At 40.4% G+C, this 15,238-nt stretch overlaps 1 protein-coding gene across 14 annotated transcripts in view; it reads right to left on the bottom strand.

Moving 5' to 3' along the window:
- Positions 1-15,238, bottom strand: part of SMARCA4 (SWI/SNF related, matrix associated, actin dependent regulator of chromatin, subfamily a, member 4) — a 111,657-nt gene that overhangs the window by 10,291 nt on the left and 86,128 nt on the right. For 10 of the 14 annotated variants that reach the window (XM_061639614.1, XM_061639594.1, XM_061639636.1 and 7 more), the window contains 2 exons: positions 4,917-5,170; positions 3,592-3,700 (listed from right to left, as the gene is read on the bottom strand). In XM_061639614.1, the coding sequence (XP_061495598.1) occupies positions 3,592-3,700; positions 4,917-5,170 (363 nt within the window). The remainder of the gene's footprint in view (positions 1-3,591; positions 3,701-4,916; positions 5,171-15,238) is intronic. The other 4 variants (XM_061639625.1, XM_061639662.1, XM_061639700.1 and 1 more) reach the window with 1 other exon arrangement.

Below are 15,238 nucleotides of genomic sequence, written 5' to 3'. Positions count from 1 at the left end.
GTATTACAGTTTGAAAAATGATATAATGTGTATTTTTTCTGATCAATAGGATTAATAAAATAAAAGGTTTTTGAGGTGTGTTTACACATTGTGCAATGGCCACAAGGGTGATGACCCACTGGTGGATTGATATTTGGAAAAATATGAACAGAAGAATACTGTGGTATACAGCAAGAAGCTCTTGATGTGATTCGATCTACTCTGGATAAACGTAACATTACTCACCCCCCCACTCATTTTTTATGTGAATTGGCTGATATAGCCATGTGTAAGAACTATTTTAGATTTGGCCAAAATTATTATTGGCAAATAAAGGGGGTGGCCATGGGATGTCCAATGGGTCCAGAAATTGCTAACTTGTTTATGCAATCTTTTGAAAAGGATGTTTATGATTCTTCTAATAGATTTGCACAATATTTATCCTGCTGGTGGAGGTTTATAGATGATATTTTTTGCATTTGGAAAGGCTCAATGGAATCTTTTAAAGAATTTATAGAATGGGTAAATACTAAGGATACTAATATTCAATTAGATTACCAATGGGATAAAACAGAAATCAACTTTCTAGATTTATCAGTTAGTAAAAAAGATAATTATCTTCATACTACTATTTATAAGAAGTCCACAGATAAAAATACTTACCTTAGTTTTGATAGTTTCCATCCCCCTTCTCTTAGATATAATTTACCCCATGGACAATTTTTGAGAATTAAGAGAAATTGCACTTTAGAGAAAGATTTCCTCTCACATTCAAGCACTTTAAAACAACAATTAATTAACAGAGGATATCCTTCTTCAGTAGTAGAACAAAACTTACAAAAAGCAATACACAAAAAACGATCTGATGTGTTGCAGAAAACTATAAGAACACCAATTTCTAGAATGCATTGTAATCCAACATACAACCATATAACAAACAAAATACAAAATAGTATAAAGAATAATTGGCACATAGTGCAACATGTTCCAGGCTGTCAACATTTACCTCTTTTTTTCACATAAAAGAACCAGAAATTTGAAAGATATTTTGATTAGGAGTGATTTTAGAGAACATACTCCTTCTTCTGTTCATATTTTTCCAAATATCAATCCACCAGTGGGTCATCACCCTTGTGGCCATTGCACAATGTGTAAACACACCTCAAAAACCTTTTATTTTATTAATCCTACTGATCAGAAAAAATACACATTATATCATTTTTCAAACTGTAATACTGATCATGTGATTTATGCGATTCAATGTGGTTGTCTGAAATTGTATGTGGGACAAACTTCCAGGAAAATAAAAATACGCATTGGGGAACATTTAAGGAATATCAAGAACAAAAGAATAGGGGCACCAATGGTGTCACATTGTCTTCATTGTTCTCATTATGTCAGCACAGGGTTAAAATTTTGGGTTTTGCAAAAAATACAAAGTTCATCTCCCCTGTTTTTGCTTAATAAGAAGGAAATAGAATGGATTTTGAGATTAAGAACAGTAATACCTAATGGGCTAAATGAAGATTTTTCATTTGTTCCTCTTTTATAACAACTTATAGAAATTTATAAACTATTTATGTAACCCTTACAATCTGATTTTTTATATAAGAGGTGGTCCAGGTGTAGTTAATCTCACATTTAAAGGTCAAATCAATCAACAATTTTTTCCCCCTCTGTTACAGTGTTGTATAATTTCAAATCAACTTATATATCATACACTCTCCCTTCAGGAATCAATATACAAATACTTTATCTATGTTGGTTCTCATAAGTGTTTGCAGTTAATTTGCTTTAATATAAGAAAAATTTTCCAGAACTAATCAATATGTAAGTATAAACAAAAAAGTTTTTTATAATGAATTTATGAATGTCATACATTTATTAAGCAATTTGAAATTATTTGGCTTATGTTATTTAATTATTTAAATAATATAATCACTTTGTTTTAACATAAATTTTTTTTTCTATTTAATCTGTATACAAATATAAACTATGTCTTTTAAATTTATCTTTTATACATAAAGTTATGGTTCTGTATAAGAAATTCATTGTTAAAGAATATTTTGGGATATTATATTTAAGATTAATAGATCATAATTACAATGAGCAATTGAAATATGTCTGTCCTGATTCTTGTCTTTTATTATTACATTTGTAGCCCCTGATGAAAGCCCTGATTGGGCTGAAACACATTGGGCATATTCTAATATTGTTTATACAATAAATATTATTTTGAAGATACAGTTTTTGACTTTCCCATTTTTTGGCATTCTGGGCTCCTCCCTTTTCTTTTTCATACATGTTTTTGAATGCCCATCACTTTGTTTTCTTTTTTTCACTTTAAAGACTAACCAATTCATTATCGCATAAGTCTTTGTGGACTAGAATCCACTTGGACAGATGCATGATACTACACTTAGAGTTTAGGACCACAATAAAAGATTTTTGACAGTTCTGGTTATGCTAGAAGTGTGAATTGAAATGATCAATGCATAAGTACTGATTTTGTAGGACATCTATGAAATTACACAAAAGGAGTAAGTGCTCACATCCAGAGACAACCAAAGCTTCCATTATAAGGTGTTAACCATGCAATTACAGAGGGCTAATAGCTGTTAATGGATTTAGTGAGTACAGTAGAACATTTAGAAAGGCTGGAACTCCTTAACATGAACAATGTTTATAGGAAGGTAAGGGTGGCACCGCAGGATGACCAATGTCACATCCTGTTTAGCTGTCTAGAATACAAGTCCCAGCAAAATCAACCAACCACTTATGTATTAGCATCTACCAAATACGATGCTGCTGAGCCAACATTGGCACTTTTACTGGCAAACCAGAAATGCCCTCATCTATTGAACCACAGAATATTAAAAACTATACTTGAATGTGGTGAGTATTGCAAAGATCTGCACTGTCCCGTTGAGGAAATTTACTTATTATTTAATTTCAAATTAAAATAAACCATGAAAGCAGCATCCAAACCTAAAAGATCAACAAAAGTTAAAAAGCAAAACTATCATAACAATGCGCTCCTGCTGGGATTGCAAGAGCTGTGTGGAATGCTCTTCTTAGAAGCCTACCAGAAAGGCTTCATAGAAATAACAGAGAAACACACTGGCTCTCCCCACTGCAGACCTTGCTATGCATCTGTCAACTACACTGTATTGCCCAGTTTCTGCACCTGCTTTGCTTTGGCAATTGGCATTAACTACAGCACTTAATTACTTTGTAATCTGGCATTTCAAAGCTGGGGGAAAAAAAGTGAGTTCATATATCTCTGTGATCACTTAAATATGGCAGTGCCTTTCCCTAGTTGGAAACTGCAGCATGGTGCTCTCTCAGCTCTAACAGGCCATGCCAAGTCCCTAGAACAGATTTGCAGTGGCTGGATCAGGTGCTGTTGCCACTCTGCTTCTCACCTGGAGTCAACTATCATTCACCTCACAGAAGCTGCAAGTTCTACACTTGCATTATAGATTTCATGCCCTGCTTAGAATGGGAAACAGGAACCTTACATTGATGAACATCTTTGAATTATGGAAAGATGAGTACAGCAAGGTGATCACTGAGCTGCTACAAGGATTCTCCATCGGCAAGAAGCGTTACCTTTATCTTCTTGAAATCCACCGGTTTGCGGATGAGTTCATAGTACTCTGGAAGCTCCTTACGAGAAGGAAGTTGGATGAAGACTTCACTAAGCTGGCGTCCACTGCTGCTACAAGGCAAGAACAAGGAAGATGATTAAAAAACAGTCTTATTTCCCTTTGAATAGGCTAGCTCAGTCTCCGCTGGCCCCCAATAGCCATGAAGTACCCACAGCAAAGTGAGTCTACTTACAAATAATGAAGTGTTCTGAATTTTATGTAGCAAACACATCAATGGCAGAAGGAGGAATGTGAACACTAGTATTCAGTGGATAAGTACAAGCTCTGTTTAGCCTTTCAAAATATGGAAAAATCAGTGGTGGTAGTTCAGGCATAAAGAACACAATCTGTTACATGAAAAATCTTTAAGGTTTTGAATGACAAGTGTCAGGCTAGATCACAAGAGAACAGTGGGAAATGAGCATCTGGCTGCATGATCAAGATGAGCCAGGGTTGGAGACTTAATATTTTCCTCTCCAATTCACTGAAGTAAAAATAATCTGATAGAAAAGTAGCTTATTGCTTGGCCCACTGGATCACTAGCAGCCTCCAAATCTCCTAGTAATTGACCCAACCAGTTCAAATATATCTAAGAGGATCAATGTAGACAAATGGAACCTGCAACAAAATGTTGCAGTGTGGAGTGCTCTTATTCAGTGTTCCAGCCAATTAGCCATGCCTCCTCCCAGGATACTCCATTCCATTGCTCCTTTGTTTTCTGTCTCCCCACCAGACAGACAGACAGCATTCTGTGCCCACTTGAGCATGCACAGTCTTCGTTTTTTTGGTTTCTTTTTACTTGCTGACATTTTTTATCTCCCTAAAGATTCTTTGTATTTCTGCAAAACCTTGCGGTTCCAAATATGTCTCCTTTTGTTTGTTGGTGGTGTCATTTTTGGATACAAGAACAACAGCACTCAAGCATGAATATCAGAAATAGAGGACATTATGATAACTGATAATAAGGATGGTATACTGAGATGATTTGTTAACTCCTGATTTGAATACTCATGTGCATGTGTTCTCTCAATTTTTTCCACACTGAGACTTTCAATATTTGAATGAAACAACAACAACCCTGAAGAAGAACATGCTCACCCACCAACTAGTCTGGGTTCTGCATGACGGTGAAAATGACATGCAAAACCCAGGGCAGCAGAAGTAACAGAACAAGTCTATGCAGGAGAAATTTAGAAAAGTGCACATTTGCTCTGACAGTAGAAACGATGAAGAGTGTCCTATATATCTTAGAAATAAATAAATAAAAACATCCCGTTCTTCTGTTACCTGTCCTTATATTTAATCACAGCATCAACTATCTTCTTCATTTTCTTGGTGAGGTTGGGTGGATTTGGCGAAAGCTTCTCAGCCGGGGGCCTGCCACGCTTCTTCTGCTTCTTGCTATCATCATCTTTGTCCCGGCTACGAGTGCTGGTGGTCGGGGTGGATGAGCTAACATCCACATCCCTCTTCCGCTTGCGAGAGGACTTCTTTTGGCGCACTTCCTCTTCTATCTCCTCCAATGTGCCCTCTTCTATGGCCTACAGACAGAAGCAGCACAGTCAGCCAGGTAAAATGTACGGCAAGCATGAAAATACCACACTGTGAAATGTTTAAATACGAACATACACACAAACATCCAACCAATCCAGCACAGTGAGGAATGGGATGTCTACATGGGTTGTTTCCAAAATGACACTAGTTCCTGGTAAAGGATGATGGGAGGCTACAACTCTAGAGATGGGAAAGACGGTTCTCTTACCTATGAGCTTTTCTTCTCATGTTAAACAGGGCCGGCAGGCAGGGACTCTGCAGAGAAGTCTATGGAACCAATGCAGAGCACGGTGTGAGGATGCCCCTTCCTGCCAGCTCAGTTGCAAATTCTTCCAAAGCTGCAAAGAGATTTGCGGCTACTAACTACCAGTTAACAATAAATATGAATGCTTCCGATAGGAGAGGCAGGTAGACTGCAGACCACGTATAACAGAAGTAGGAAAACTCACAAGTAAAATTGGCCCATCTTTCCCTTTTCTTTAGGCACACACAGCTAGAGGTTCTCACTTATTCAAGAATTCAGAGCAAACCCAGTTTTGGACACCCATCTGTAATATCAGCAAATGTGGAAGGGCTTTTAAGAGAATGGCCTGCCAACATGGTTCTAGTCATCATCTGTTTACACAGCATCATCAACATATCTGGTGCTTTACAGGAATTCATAAGCAAAGACAGACCCTGCCATCAAGGAACCTGCAACTGAAAATTTGTCAGTGGAGAAGTCAGCATATGGAGGGGAGATGCACAAGTGGTAAGGGATGAATATGGCCAGTCATGCCTGAATGTCTGCAGGATCTCTGAAGGTGAAGGGAAAAAAGAAATAGACGCCTAAAACAGATTTCCACTACTGGAGTTAGGACACATCAGTACAGCAGGAATATATTGATTCCACTGTCATTCTCTCTCACACATCTATACAAGCATTAGAGAATAAGATCAAAGGAGAGATCTCTCTGGAGGTTTTAGTGCAAAGTAAAAGCAGTTCTTATTCCTGGGTTCCAGTCTCAGACTGTATAAACATGTAGACTCCTCTTGATGAACCTGGGTGACCATGTACTTGGTATTTCTTCCCAGTACAGCATCCATGTGCCAAATCCTGATCTTCAAAGCATTTCTCACATCACATTTACCCTGTGCAATACTTTTTTCTCTAAGATGGCTGGGAAAGGCTGTCTTTCTCTATGAAGTTGTACATTCAGCATAATGAGGAAAAGCTAATCTCTCTTTATTCAGGGGACAGAGGTGGGGTTTAAATGGGCCCAAAATCTTGTGTACTATATCTTCTTTAGAGGCACCTGGCACTAGGCAAGTGACTTGTGAGTCTAATTCATTCAAGAATCCCTCCAACATGGAACTTTATTAAAGGCTGTCTAGATTAAACTAGAGACCCACACAATAAAACTACATATGACCAGAGGCAACAAAATTCACCTTCTGATGCAGTAGTGACTGAAATCAGGGTACGTTTCCCGCAGCTGCCAATATCCAAGGTTTTAATGCTAGAATGCTAAAGCTTTTAAAGCTTTAAAGGAAGTTAAGGATTACATCACATACAGATATGCCTTGAGCCTACATGCCTTATTTTCACACCACATTTTCCTTACTCATGTCCCAATGCACTGCAATTCAACACTTCCTAGATTAATTAATCAGAAGTTCCATTACACCTGAAACCATCACATTGCAGCTTAAGATCCTGGCATGTTACAGTTATGTTACAGTTCATGTTCCAACCTTGGTAACCACAGTTTCTCAGTTCAGACATAATGTGAAACTATGGTGAACTCGGAAGTGTTGAATCACAGTGTTCTGAGAAGAGAACAGGGTGGTGAAATAATAGAGTGTGCAGACCTAGCTCAACTTAATATGTACACCTGAATTAGACCAGTGATTCCTCATCTCCCTCAGGACAACAGCCTGCACATCTGGCTTCATTTATCTAAATCACCTGTCTCAAATGGACCCATAACGCAGGTCTGGAGAAAAAACTGGATGTGGAGTGAAAAATATAACATTTAAACCACACTAAGTGAACTGTATTGGTTTCCCCCTAATCAAATATTTCCAAAGCAACTAATTTTGGTTACTGGAAAAAATCGAGATATTCATACGGCATGTAAAAATTAACATAGGCTGCTTTTTTGTTTACTAAATACATAAAAAAATGCTAAATCAGATCACAACTGATTTATGGCAGTGGAAAAATTTCCAGATTCTGGAAAACCTACATAACTTGAGGGAGGAGGGAAGGAGAGGGGCAGGATTACAACTACAGAATGTTGTCTAGAGAAACTGTACACAAAGGTCCCTAATGGCAGCTCCATTTGAACAATACCTACTCTGATGAAGTTACTTACATGACCCTGCTTAGAAAGGACCACTGTGTCACGTCTTAGCATTCCTGAGGTTATACAGAATTCTGCACAGTATGAAGCACTACCAAGACGTTAAGTGGGTACCTGTGGGAAAATGTCAAGGAGTGTGTGTGTGTTGCATGCTATCATGAGGTGAGCAGGGACAGGGCTTGGAGGACATACATGTGCCCTCTGAGATTAAATCCTGTGATATTTTTAAAATGCAGGGGATGGGGGCCATAGCTCAATGGTCAAACTACGCATAAAGTCTCAAGTCCACTGCATTTGTAGGAAGGATTAGCAATCAGGGTATACAATGCTGGATGATATGAATCAATGATCTGTGTAAGACAGCTTCATACTAGGAGTCAATCTCACCTGGATTGTAAATGTTCCTGTTTTGTTTCTAGGGAGAGAAACTGGCATTGGAACTTGCCCTCTTAAGCCCAAGGATTCCCCTTCTACCTAACTCCAAGCACCAGCCAGCTCATCCTACATACAGCTCTCCACTGACGTTCCCTCATGGCACAAAGGCAGTGCCCATGCCCCAGTGTGGGGGTGTTTGGGATATTCTTCTGTAAGAGCAGGTGACTGGAGATCCTCTCCAACTCCGCATTCCTCCCATTTCAATTCCAAGACTCTATAATCCCTCAACACTGACTTTTCGAAAAATAAGGTTTGGGGCAGACACGGGAAGCAAATCTACTGGAATCTATGCTACAGGCGCAATACCCATCAGCTGCTGAAGACCTGATATCTAGAGTCTGCATGTGTCATCTTGATTCTGGCCAATTTGGGGAATGGAGAAAGAACAAATGGGACGGGGCCAGGTGGCTCTAGGCTTACAGTAAGCAAAAGACTGGAGCCTAGGAAACTGCCCTGGCTCTTCTATAGAGCCTTGGCCTTTTATGGACAGTCACTGCATCTGCCTTTGAATTCCCCACTCCCACTCCACCTTTCCAAAAAATATAAAGGCTACTCACCTGTATTCATAGTTCTCAGAATGGTCCTCTTTAGTCACACCCTAGGAACTATACCTCAGTACTGGCCAAAACGTGAAGCACTGCAGAAAGCTTAGGTGCTTGGGAGGAGAGTCCCTGTACATGTCTCCAGAACGGGTGCCAAAACAAAAGGGTGGGCAGAAACGCTGCTTTCTGTTCAGTTCCTTCCAGGGTCTGAAGGTCTTACTGCCCCACTCAGACAAAGACACCTCCAGAGAAAGGAGGATGGGATGCATTCACTCAAGGAACTATGAATACATGTCGCTTCTGGATTGTTTTTGTTAGGGCCTCTGTGTAGATGAGTGATCAGTTCTGTACCTACCTGGAAGGGATGTAGGATGTTGAGAACAATAGGTGTGAGACACTGCTGTGTCTTCCCCTGTTGTGCCTCTTCAAGGGAAGAGCATCAAATCACATAGATATGGGCTGAAGACCATGCTAGATCCTTGCAAATGTCCAATGCAGACATGCTTGTTAGAGATACTGAAAATGCTGACTGGGCTCTAGCAGAAGGCATCATACACTTTTAAAGGGCAGAGATATAAAATAATACAGAGTTCAATGGGAAAGTGCCTGGGATGTAAAGACACCCCCTTTTTCTTGCTCCAGACAGAAATGGAGTCCCTTGTCCCATGACTGCTAAATGACAAAAGCTTGCCTAATGTTTCAAGGCATGTACAAGTAATTTCACTCTTGCAGGCATGGTTAATGTGTTTGCCACTTCTGTGGAGGGATCAAAATCTTGCCTTCATTCCTGCCTTCATTCCTCAAGAAGGGATTCTTGACCTAACAGATTTTGATGAGATGGATTAATCGATATGTTTATTTTGACTATGGTTATGACAATAAGATTATTATTATTATTAACGAGATGGATTAATCGACATGTTTATTAGGAGAAAAATTGATAGATATATTTCTTAAAGAATTGAAACCTCTCTTTGACTTTTTGTGGAAAGAATAAAGTAATGTTTATGAGATTTGATGATTAATTAAGATAACTACTGGAGGAAAGTGATTTTATAATATAATTTAAGAGACAGGATTGTTATATATTGTAGACCTATAACTGATTTGATCTGCGACAAATGGGAAGTCAACATTTTATTTTTTTGTTCAATCATTTTTGTTGTTTTGTTTTTTGTCTTTGAATGTTTTATGATTTTGTTTCGTATGTTTTACGAAAATTTGAATAAAAATTATTGTAAAAAAAAAAAAGAAGGGATTCTTTCTTCTTTTTGATGCCTTGGGGGTGGGGTGGGGTGTTCACATAAGGCAACTTCAAGAAAACTTGCACCTAACAAGTTATGCACATTGTCCCCAGATACTAGCACAATTCTTTGAGGGCCCACGAAACTGCCAAGATGAGTTCAGAGTTTCCTGTTTCCCCCATGATGTAAGGCAAAAAGATGCAGGTGTCAACTTCCATATAAAAATAACCCTTGGAGCTACACAGCACTGTAGTGTTTGGTGACGTTTGGCTTGCATATTAGGCCAGTGTAGTTCCCAGTAGGGCAGGTTAAGCTTGTGGCCATAGTCTACAGTGAAGCTTGAAAAAGTACCATGCTCTAATCTTCAGTAAGAAGGGCTACAGAAAGATTCCACACATGCTCCCTCTCCTAACAAAGGTAAGAAGAAGCCTGGAGAAGCCAGTTGGTTGGGTGAGGAAGCAGGAGAAGAGGATGCCCATGAAGACTGCCTACTAAGAATGATATGCATTTTGTCAAAAGGTGCTATTGATGAGGTGCTACACAATGCTGCCTGATAAATACTTCTCTGGTCAATGGATTTGCCCTCACATTTGTTCCCGGCAGCAGAAACTAAATACCATTTGGGCCTTTCCTGCAGCATCACATACAACTGATTGCCAAGGATCAGTTTGCTGGATTGTTTGCAGTACTTGAATCAGCCTTGCTACATAACAACTTTTAAAAGAGAAAAGATGTTTCCTTAAAGACTAACTTGTTTAATAGGCTTAACAGAACATGAGCTTTCAAAAATACAGGAAATAGAAAGAGATTAGCAGATATACATCCAGCAAGTACGCAAAGGCTAAGGTACCATCAAGGATAAAGTAGCTATGGTTCTCTCACTACAAAAAGACGGCCTCCTGGAAGTATGTTTTCTTTGTTCCTCTTATCTTCACCTCTTACTTACCCAATTATTTTAACAGAAGAAACTATACCTTCACTCATAATCTTCTCTATCAGCTTTATCCATCAGAGAAATTGGCTGTTTTCTACAAAATCATATAAACCAAATTAGTCTACATCACAGCAAGAGTGTCCATAGAAATATTTGGGAGGGGAGGGCGTCTATGAATTGTTACTGCAGGTCACTGGCAACCACTCCGCCCACTATTACATTTAGAATTCCATGGGATGGGGTGGAAGAGTCCCTCACCACAGACACCCTTTCATGAGGGGTGACTCACTTTTTTTGGCCTCAGGGTTGACTTCATCATGGGCCAACGCTCTGGGGACTGCATGCCAGTGGTAGGGGTGTGTGCCCCAAGGTGTGTGAGGCTATCCCACACATACTGCCTGGCCCAGTGTGCCCTGATGGGGATGTAAATGGCCTTCACCCCAGAGATCAGATCTATCACCTGATGAGTGGGGGATGGGGTGATAATCCCCCCCAATCTCAACTGATGAGGATGCAAATTTCCCCCTTCTCACTCATCAGATGATCAGTTTGATCCTCATCAGGCGCTGGGCTGGGTGAAGAAGTTCAACTTATTTTTTTCCCCTTTTTGCTGTCTCTGCCAAAAGATGTGGGATCTTTTGTGGGGGGAGAGGAAAATTTGCTCAGGGGTCAGATCAGACCCTGGGGGTGTGCATTTAGCCATCCCTGGTCTTCACAGTGCTATACATGGTAGTCTTTTGGTTCTTACACTAAAATTGCTACTCTTCTGCAAGTTTTAAAAGAAAAACTCACCAGGAAAGAAAAAAGAGGTAATCTGCAGTAAAGGAGTAGAAGATATAACCTTGCTTGGCAGGTCAATATGATATTATTTTTTGAGGTAAAGTATGATCTTCATTATCCTTTGCTAAAGGATCTAACTTTAGAAATGTTTAGGGCAGAAGCAAAAAAAGCAAGTCTATTTTTCTCCCTGCCACCCTTAAATATGATGTAAAACAGAAAACTTGGTCTTACCTTTTTTGTTTCTACTTGTTTGATAGGTAGCAATCCAGTACACGGCACACTCCCTGTCCAGCCAATAGAGAGCAGATGCTGAAGAAAATGCCTCTGGGCTGGACTAAGAGAGCACCTGCCTCTTCTTCTGGACAACCAGCTACTCCTAGCCTAGCAACAAGACCCCCTACGCTAGTATTCAAGCAACAAGCATACTGCACTGTCAACAGGCACCACCAAAACAGGCAGGTTCACAATTACTGCCCATTAAACAAGCAGAAGGAAAATTCACAGCTAAGACCAAATTTTCTGTTCTGTTTGTTCTTGGGCAATGGTCCAGTCACTGGGGTAGTTAAGAAGTCAGTCAGTCAGTGTCTCTCTCTCACGCCCCCCCCCCCAATTTCAGATATAGTCAGTCCACAAGCTCAATGCTTCTAAAAGACTCTGTGGAATTGTCCCTCTACCAAGTAGGCAAGGCTACTTGAGGCTGACATGCCTGTAAGATGGAAGGCCACTGAGAATGCATCAGAACCCTGGGACTTATGCGCTGTTCTTGTAATTATTTTATTTGTAAACAAGGTTTGGTTACTCTTGGTTGAAAGACAGGCTAGAAATGCCTCTCCCCATACTGTTAGGTCACAAAATCATAGAACTGGAAGTGGCCTATAAGGCCATTGGGTCCAGCCCCCTGCTTATTATAGGAATCCAACTTGAAGCATACCTGAAAGATGGCTGTCCAGCTGCCTCTTGAATGCCTCCAGTGTTGGGACAGCCCATCACCTCCCTAAGACAATGGTTCCGTTGTCGTACAGCTCAAACAGTTTGGGGAAGTTTTTCCTGATGTCCAGTTGAAACCTGGCTTCCTGCAACCTGAGCCCATTATTCCGTGTCCTGCACTCTGGGACGATCGAGAAGAGATCCTGGCCCTCCTCTGTGTGACAACCTTTCATGTACTTGAAGAGTGCTATCATATCTCCCCTCAGTCTTCTCTTCTCCAGGCTAAACATGCCCATTTCTTTCAGTCTCTCCTCACAGGGCTTTGTTTCCAGTCCCCTGATCATCCTTGTTGCCCTCCTCTGAACCTGTTCCAGTTTGTCTGCATCCTTCTTGAAGTGCGGAGACCAGAACTGGACGCAGTATTCAAGATGAGGCCTAACCAGTGCTGAATAGAGGGGAACTAATACTTCATGCGATTTGGAAACTGTACTTCTGTTAATGCAACCTAAAATAGTATTTGTCTTTTTGCAGTTACATCTCACTGTTTGCTCATATTCAGCTCGTGATTAATAAGTTCCTAGATCCTTCTCACGTTGTATTGCTGAGCAAGTATCCCCCATCTTATAACTGTGCATTTCATTTCTTTTTCCTAGGTGTAGAACTTTGCATTTATCCCTGTTGAATTTCATTCTGTTGTGTTCAGCCCAATGCTCCAGCCTATCAAGGTCCCTTTGAATTTTGTTTCCGCCCTCCAGGGCATTAGCAACCCCTCCCAATTTTGTATCATCTGCAAATTTGATAAGCATTCCCTGCATCTCCTCATCCAAGTCTTTAGTACAAATGTTGAAGAGCACTGGGCCCAGGACCGAGTGTTGCAGTATCCCGATTGTTACATCCCCCCAGTTTGAGAAGGAACCATTGATAAGCACTCTTTGAGTATGATTCTGTAGCCAACTGTGGATCCACCTGATAGTTGTTCCATCCAGCCCATATTTAGCTAATGTGTCCAGGTCACATCCAGATATCACACACCACTTGTTCCAGTGGGACCCTCCTCATTTGCCTACCCAGTGCACAAACAATGAACAAAGCAGAACACCATCCAGATATAGGCAGGTGCATACCTTCAATGCTTCAGTTGATCTGATAATATATACAAGTTTAAAATTAATTCACTTTGTTTAAAAGCAGTACTTTTCACTAACAGGCTGTTCTGCATTTGGTTGTCGACATCAACTTGACTCTGCAAGGAGCAAACATTTTGAAGACTGAACAGCCCCAATTTGAATCTTAGAATTTTAGTTGATCCAATGAGAACTGCTGGTTGTGTTTCAACTTTTACCTTCAACAGCAGTTATTTTACAGCATGCAGGTCTTCAAACTCTGCAGTGTATATCGGCAAAAGGTTTTTCATCAGTATAGGAAAATAGTTGCCATTTCCATGAAGCTTTAAATACTAGATGTCCCAGGATGAAGTATAAAAAAAATCCTATCAACAGAGTAAAGTCCAAATCTAAAGTTTCAAGGTGCTGAGCATGTTGTCAGCAAGGTTTCAAACCCAAATTGTGACCAAGCAAGCAATACTCTTCTTGCCAACAAGCCGGTCTCCTTAAGTTAGGGAGCATCTGAACAATCTCTGGGTTGACGTAGAAGCGTGGCCTGTATGAATCCTGAAGCATTATGCCTGAGTGCGGTCGGAAAAAGTTGGCATACCAGTTGAATAGCTGTGAGCTCCAACACATTGGTACCAAGTCTCATGTAACACAGGCATAACAAAACAAGGCTCCCCAGCCTTGGGAAGGGATCTCTCCCAAGGGATGACATCCAGTGGGTAAGAAACTGGATTCATCATCAACATCCCATGAAGGATCTGAAATTCAAAAACATTCATGAAGCCATCATGCCAGTGCCTCTTCCCCAAAACATTTCTGGAACTTGATTTGTGGTGATGAGGTCCTAGGATGGATGGATGGACAAAATCTGAAGTGAGGCAGAAATGTAATCAGCCTCTTACATAGGTCTTCTCCAAAGGCAGTGTCATTACCATCAGATAAGCTGGAGAGCACTAGAGGCACTTCCAAGATCTGAGTTTCAGCCTCTTATCCTTGGAAATTAACATGTAGGACTAGTGTCGAGAACCACAGGTGTTGAATCTTCTAAGCGGGAAGCTGGATCCAAGTTGTCTACAAGCATGCTAAAATGTTTTAAGTCTGCCCTAGACTTGGCTGTTATGTATATATCATCCTGATTAATGCCTCCAATCCTCAAAGTCACCATTATAACTTAACTATTCTGGTAAATATTCCTAGTGAAATGGCAAAGCAAAAAAGCAACATTTTAAGTTACCTTACAATGGCACCTGAAGTCTAGCAGTCAATGCTGAACATCAGCTACTCTCCAATGTTTCAGGCAGATGTCTTTCCCAGCCTGTGGTCCATAGGTAATGCTTCAAATGCATTGAACTTGACATTTTGCACATGCAAAGTATGTACTCCACCTCAGAGTTTCAGCCCCTCTCCCAAAGAATCTGTTTCAGGGAAGAGAGGCAGGTGCCAACCAGAACTTGAAACTACCATCCAAAACAGACAGCCTCACATGTCTCCACTGGCCATTACGAGAAAGTTTTGTCCTGAGTCAAACCCACTGGTCTGTGTAGCCCGGTAGCGTCTACTGACCAGCACCAGCCTTCCCAGGCAAGGGTTTTTACAGACTGCTCCTCTTCAATGGGACAGATGAAATAGCACACAGATGTAGACATTTGTCAAGATCTGTGGATATCAGGTTCTGTCTTGAAGGAGGATGCCAAAGCATCTTGAGCCACCTACCTCATCAGTTCCAGGAGGATCTT

The sequence above is a fragment of the Rhineura floridana genome, chromosome 1, assembly GCF_030035675.1.
Source record: "Rhineura floridana isolate rRhiFlo1 chromosome 1, rRhiFlo1.hap2, whole genome shotgun sequence".
NCBI classification, from domain to species: Eukaryota; Metazoa; Chordata; class Lepidosauria; order Squamata; family Rhineuridae; genus Rhineura; species Rhineura floridana.
The sequence above is the reverse complement of the archived record's forward strand: the minus strand, read 5'-3'. Positions and strand labels throughout refer to the sequence as shown.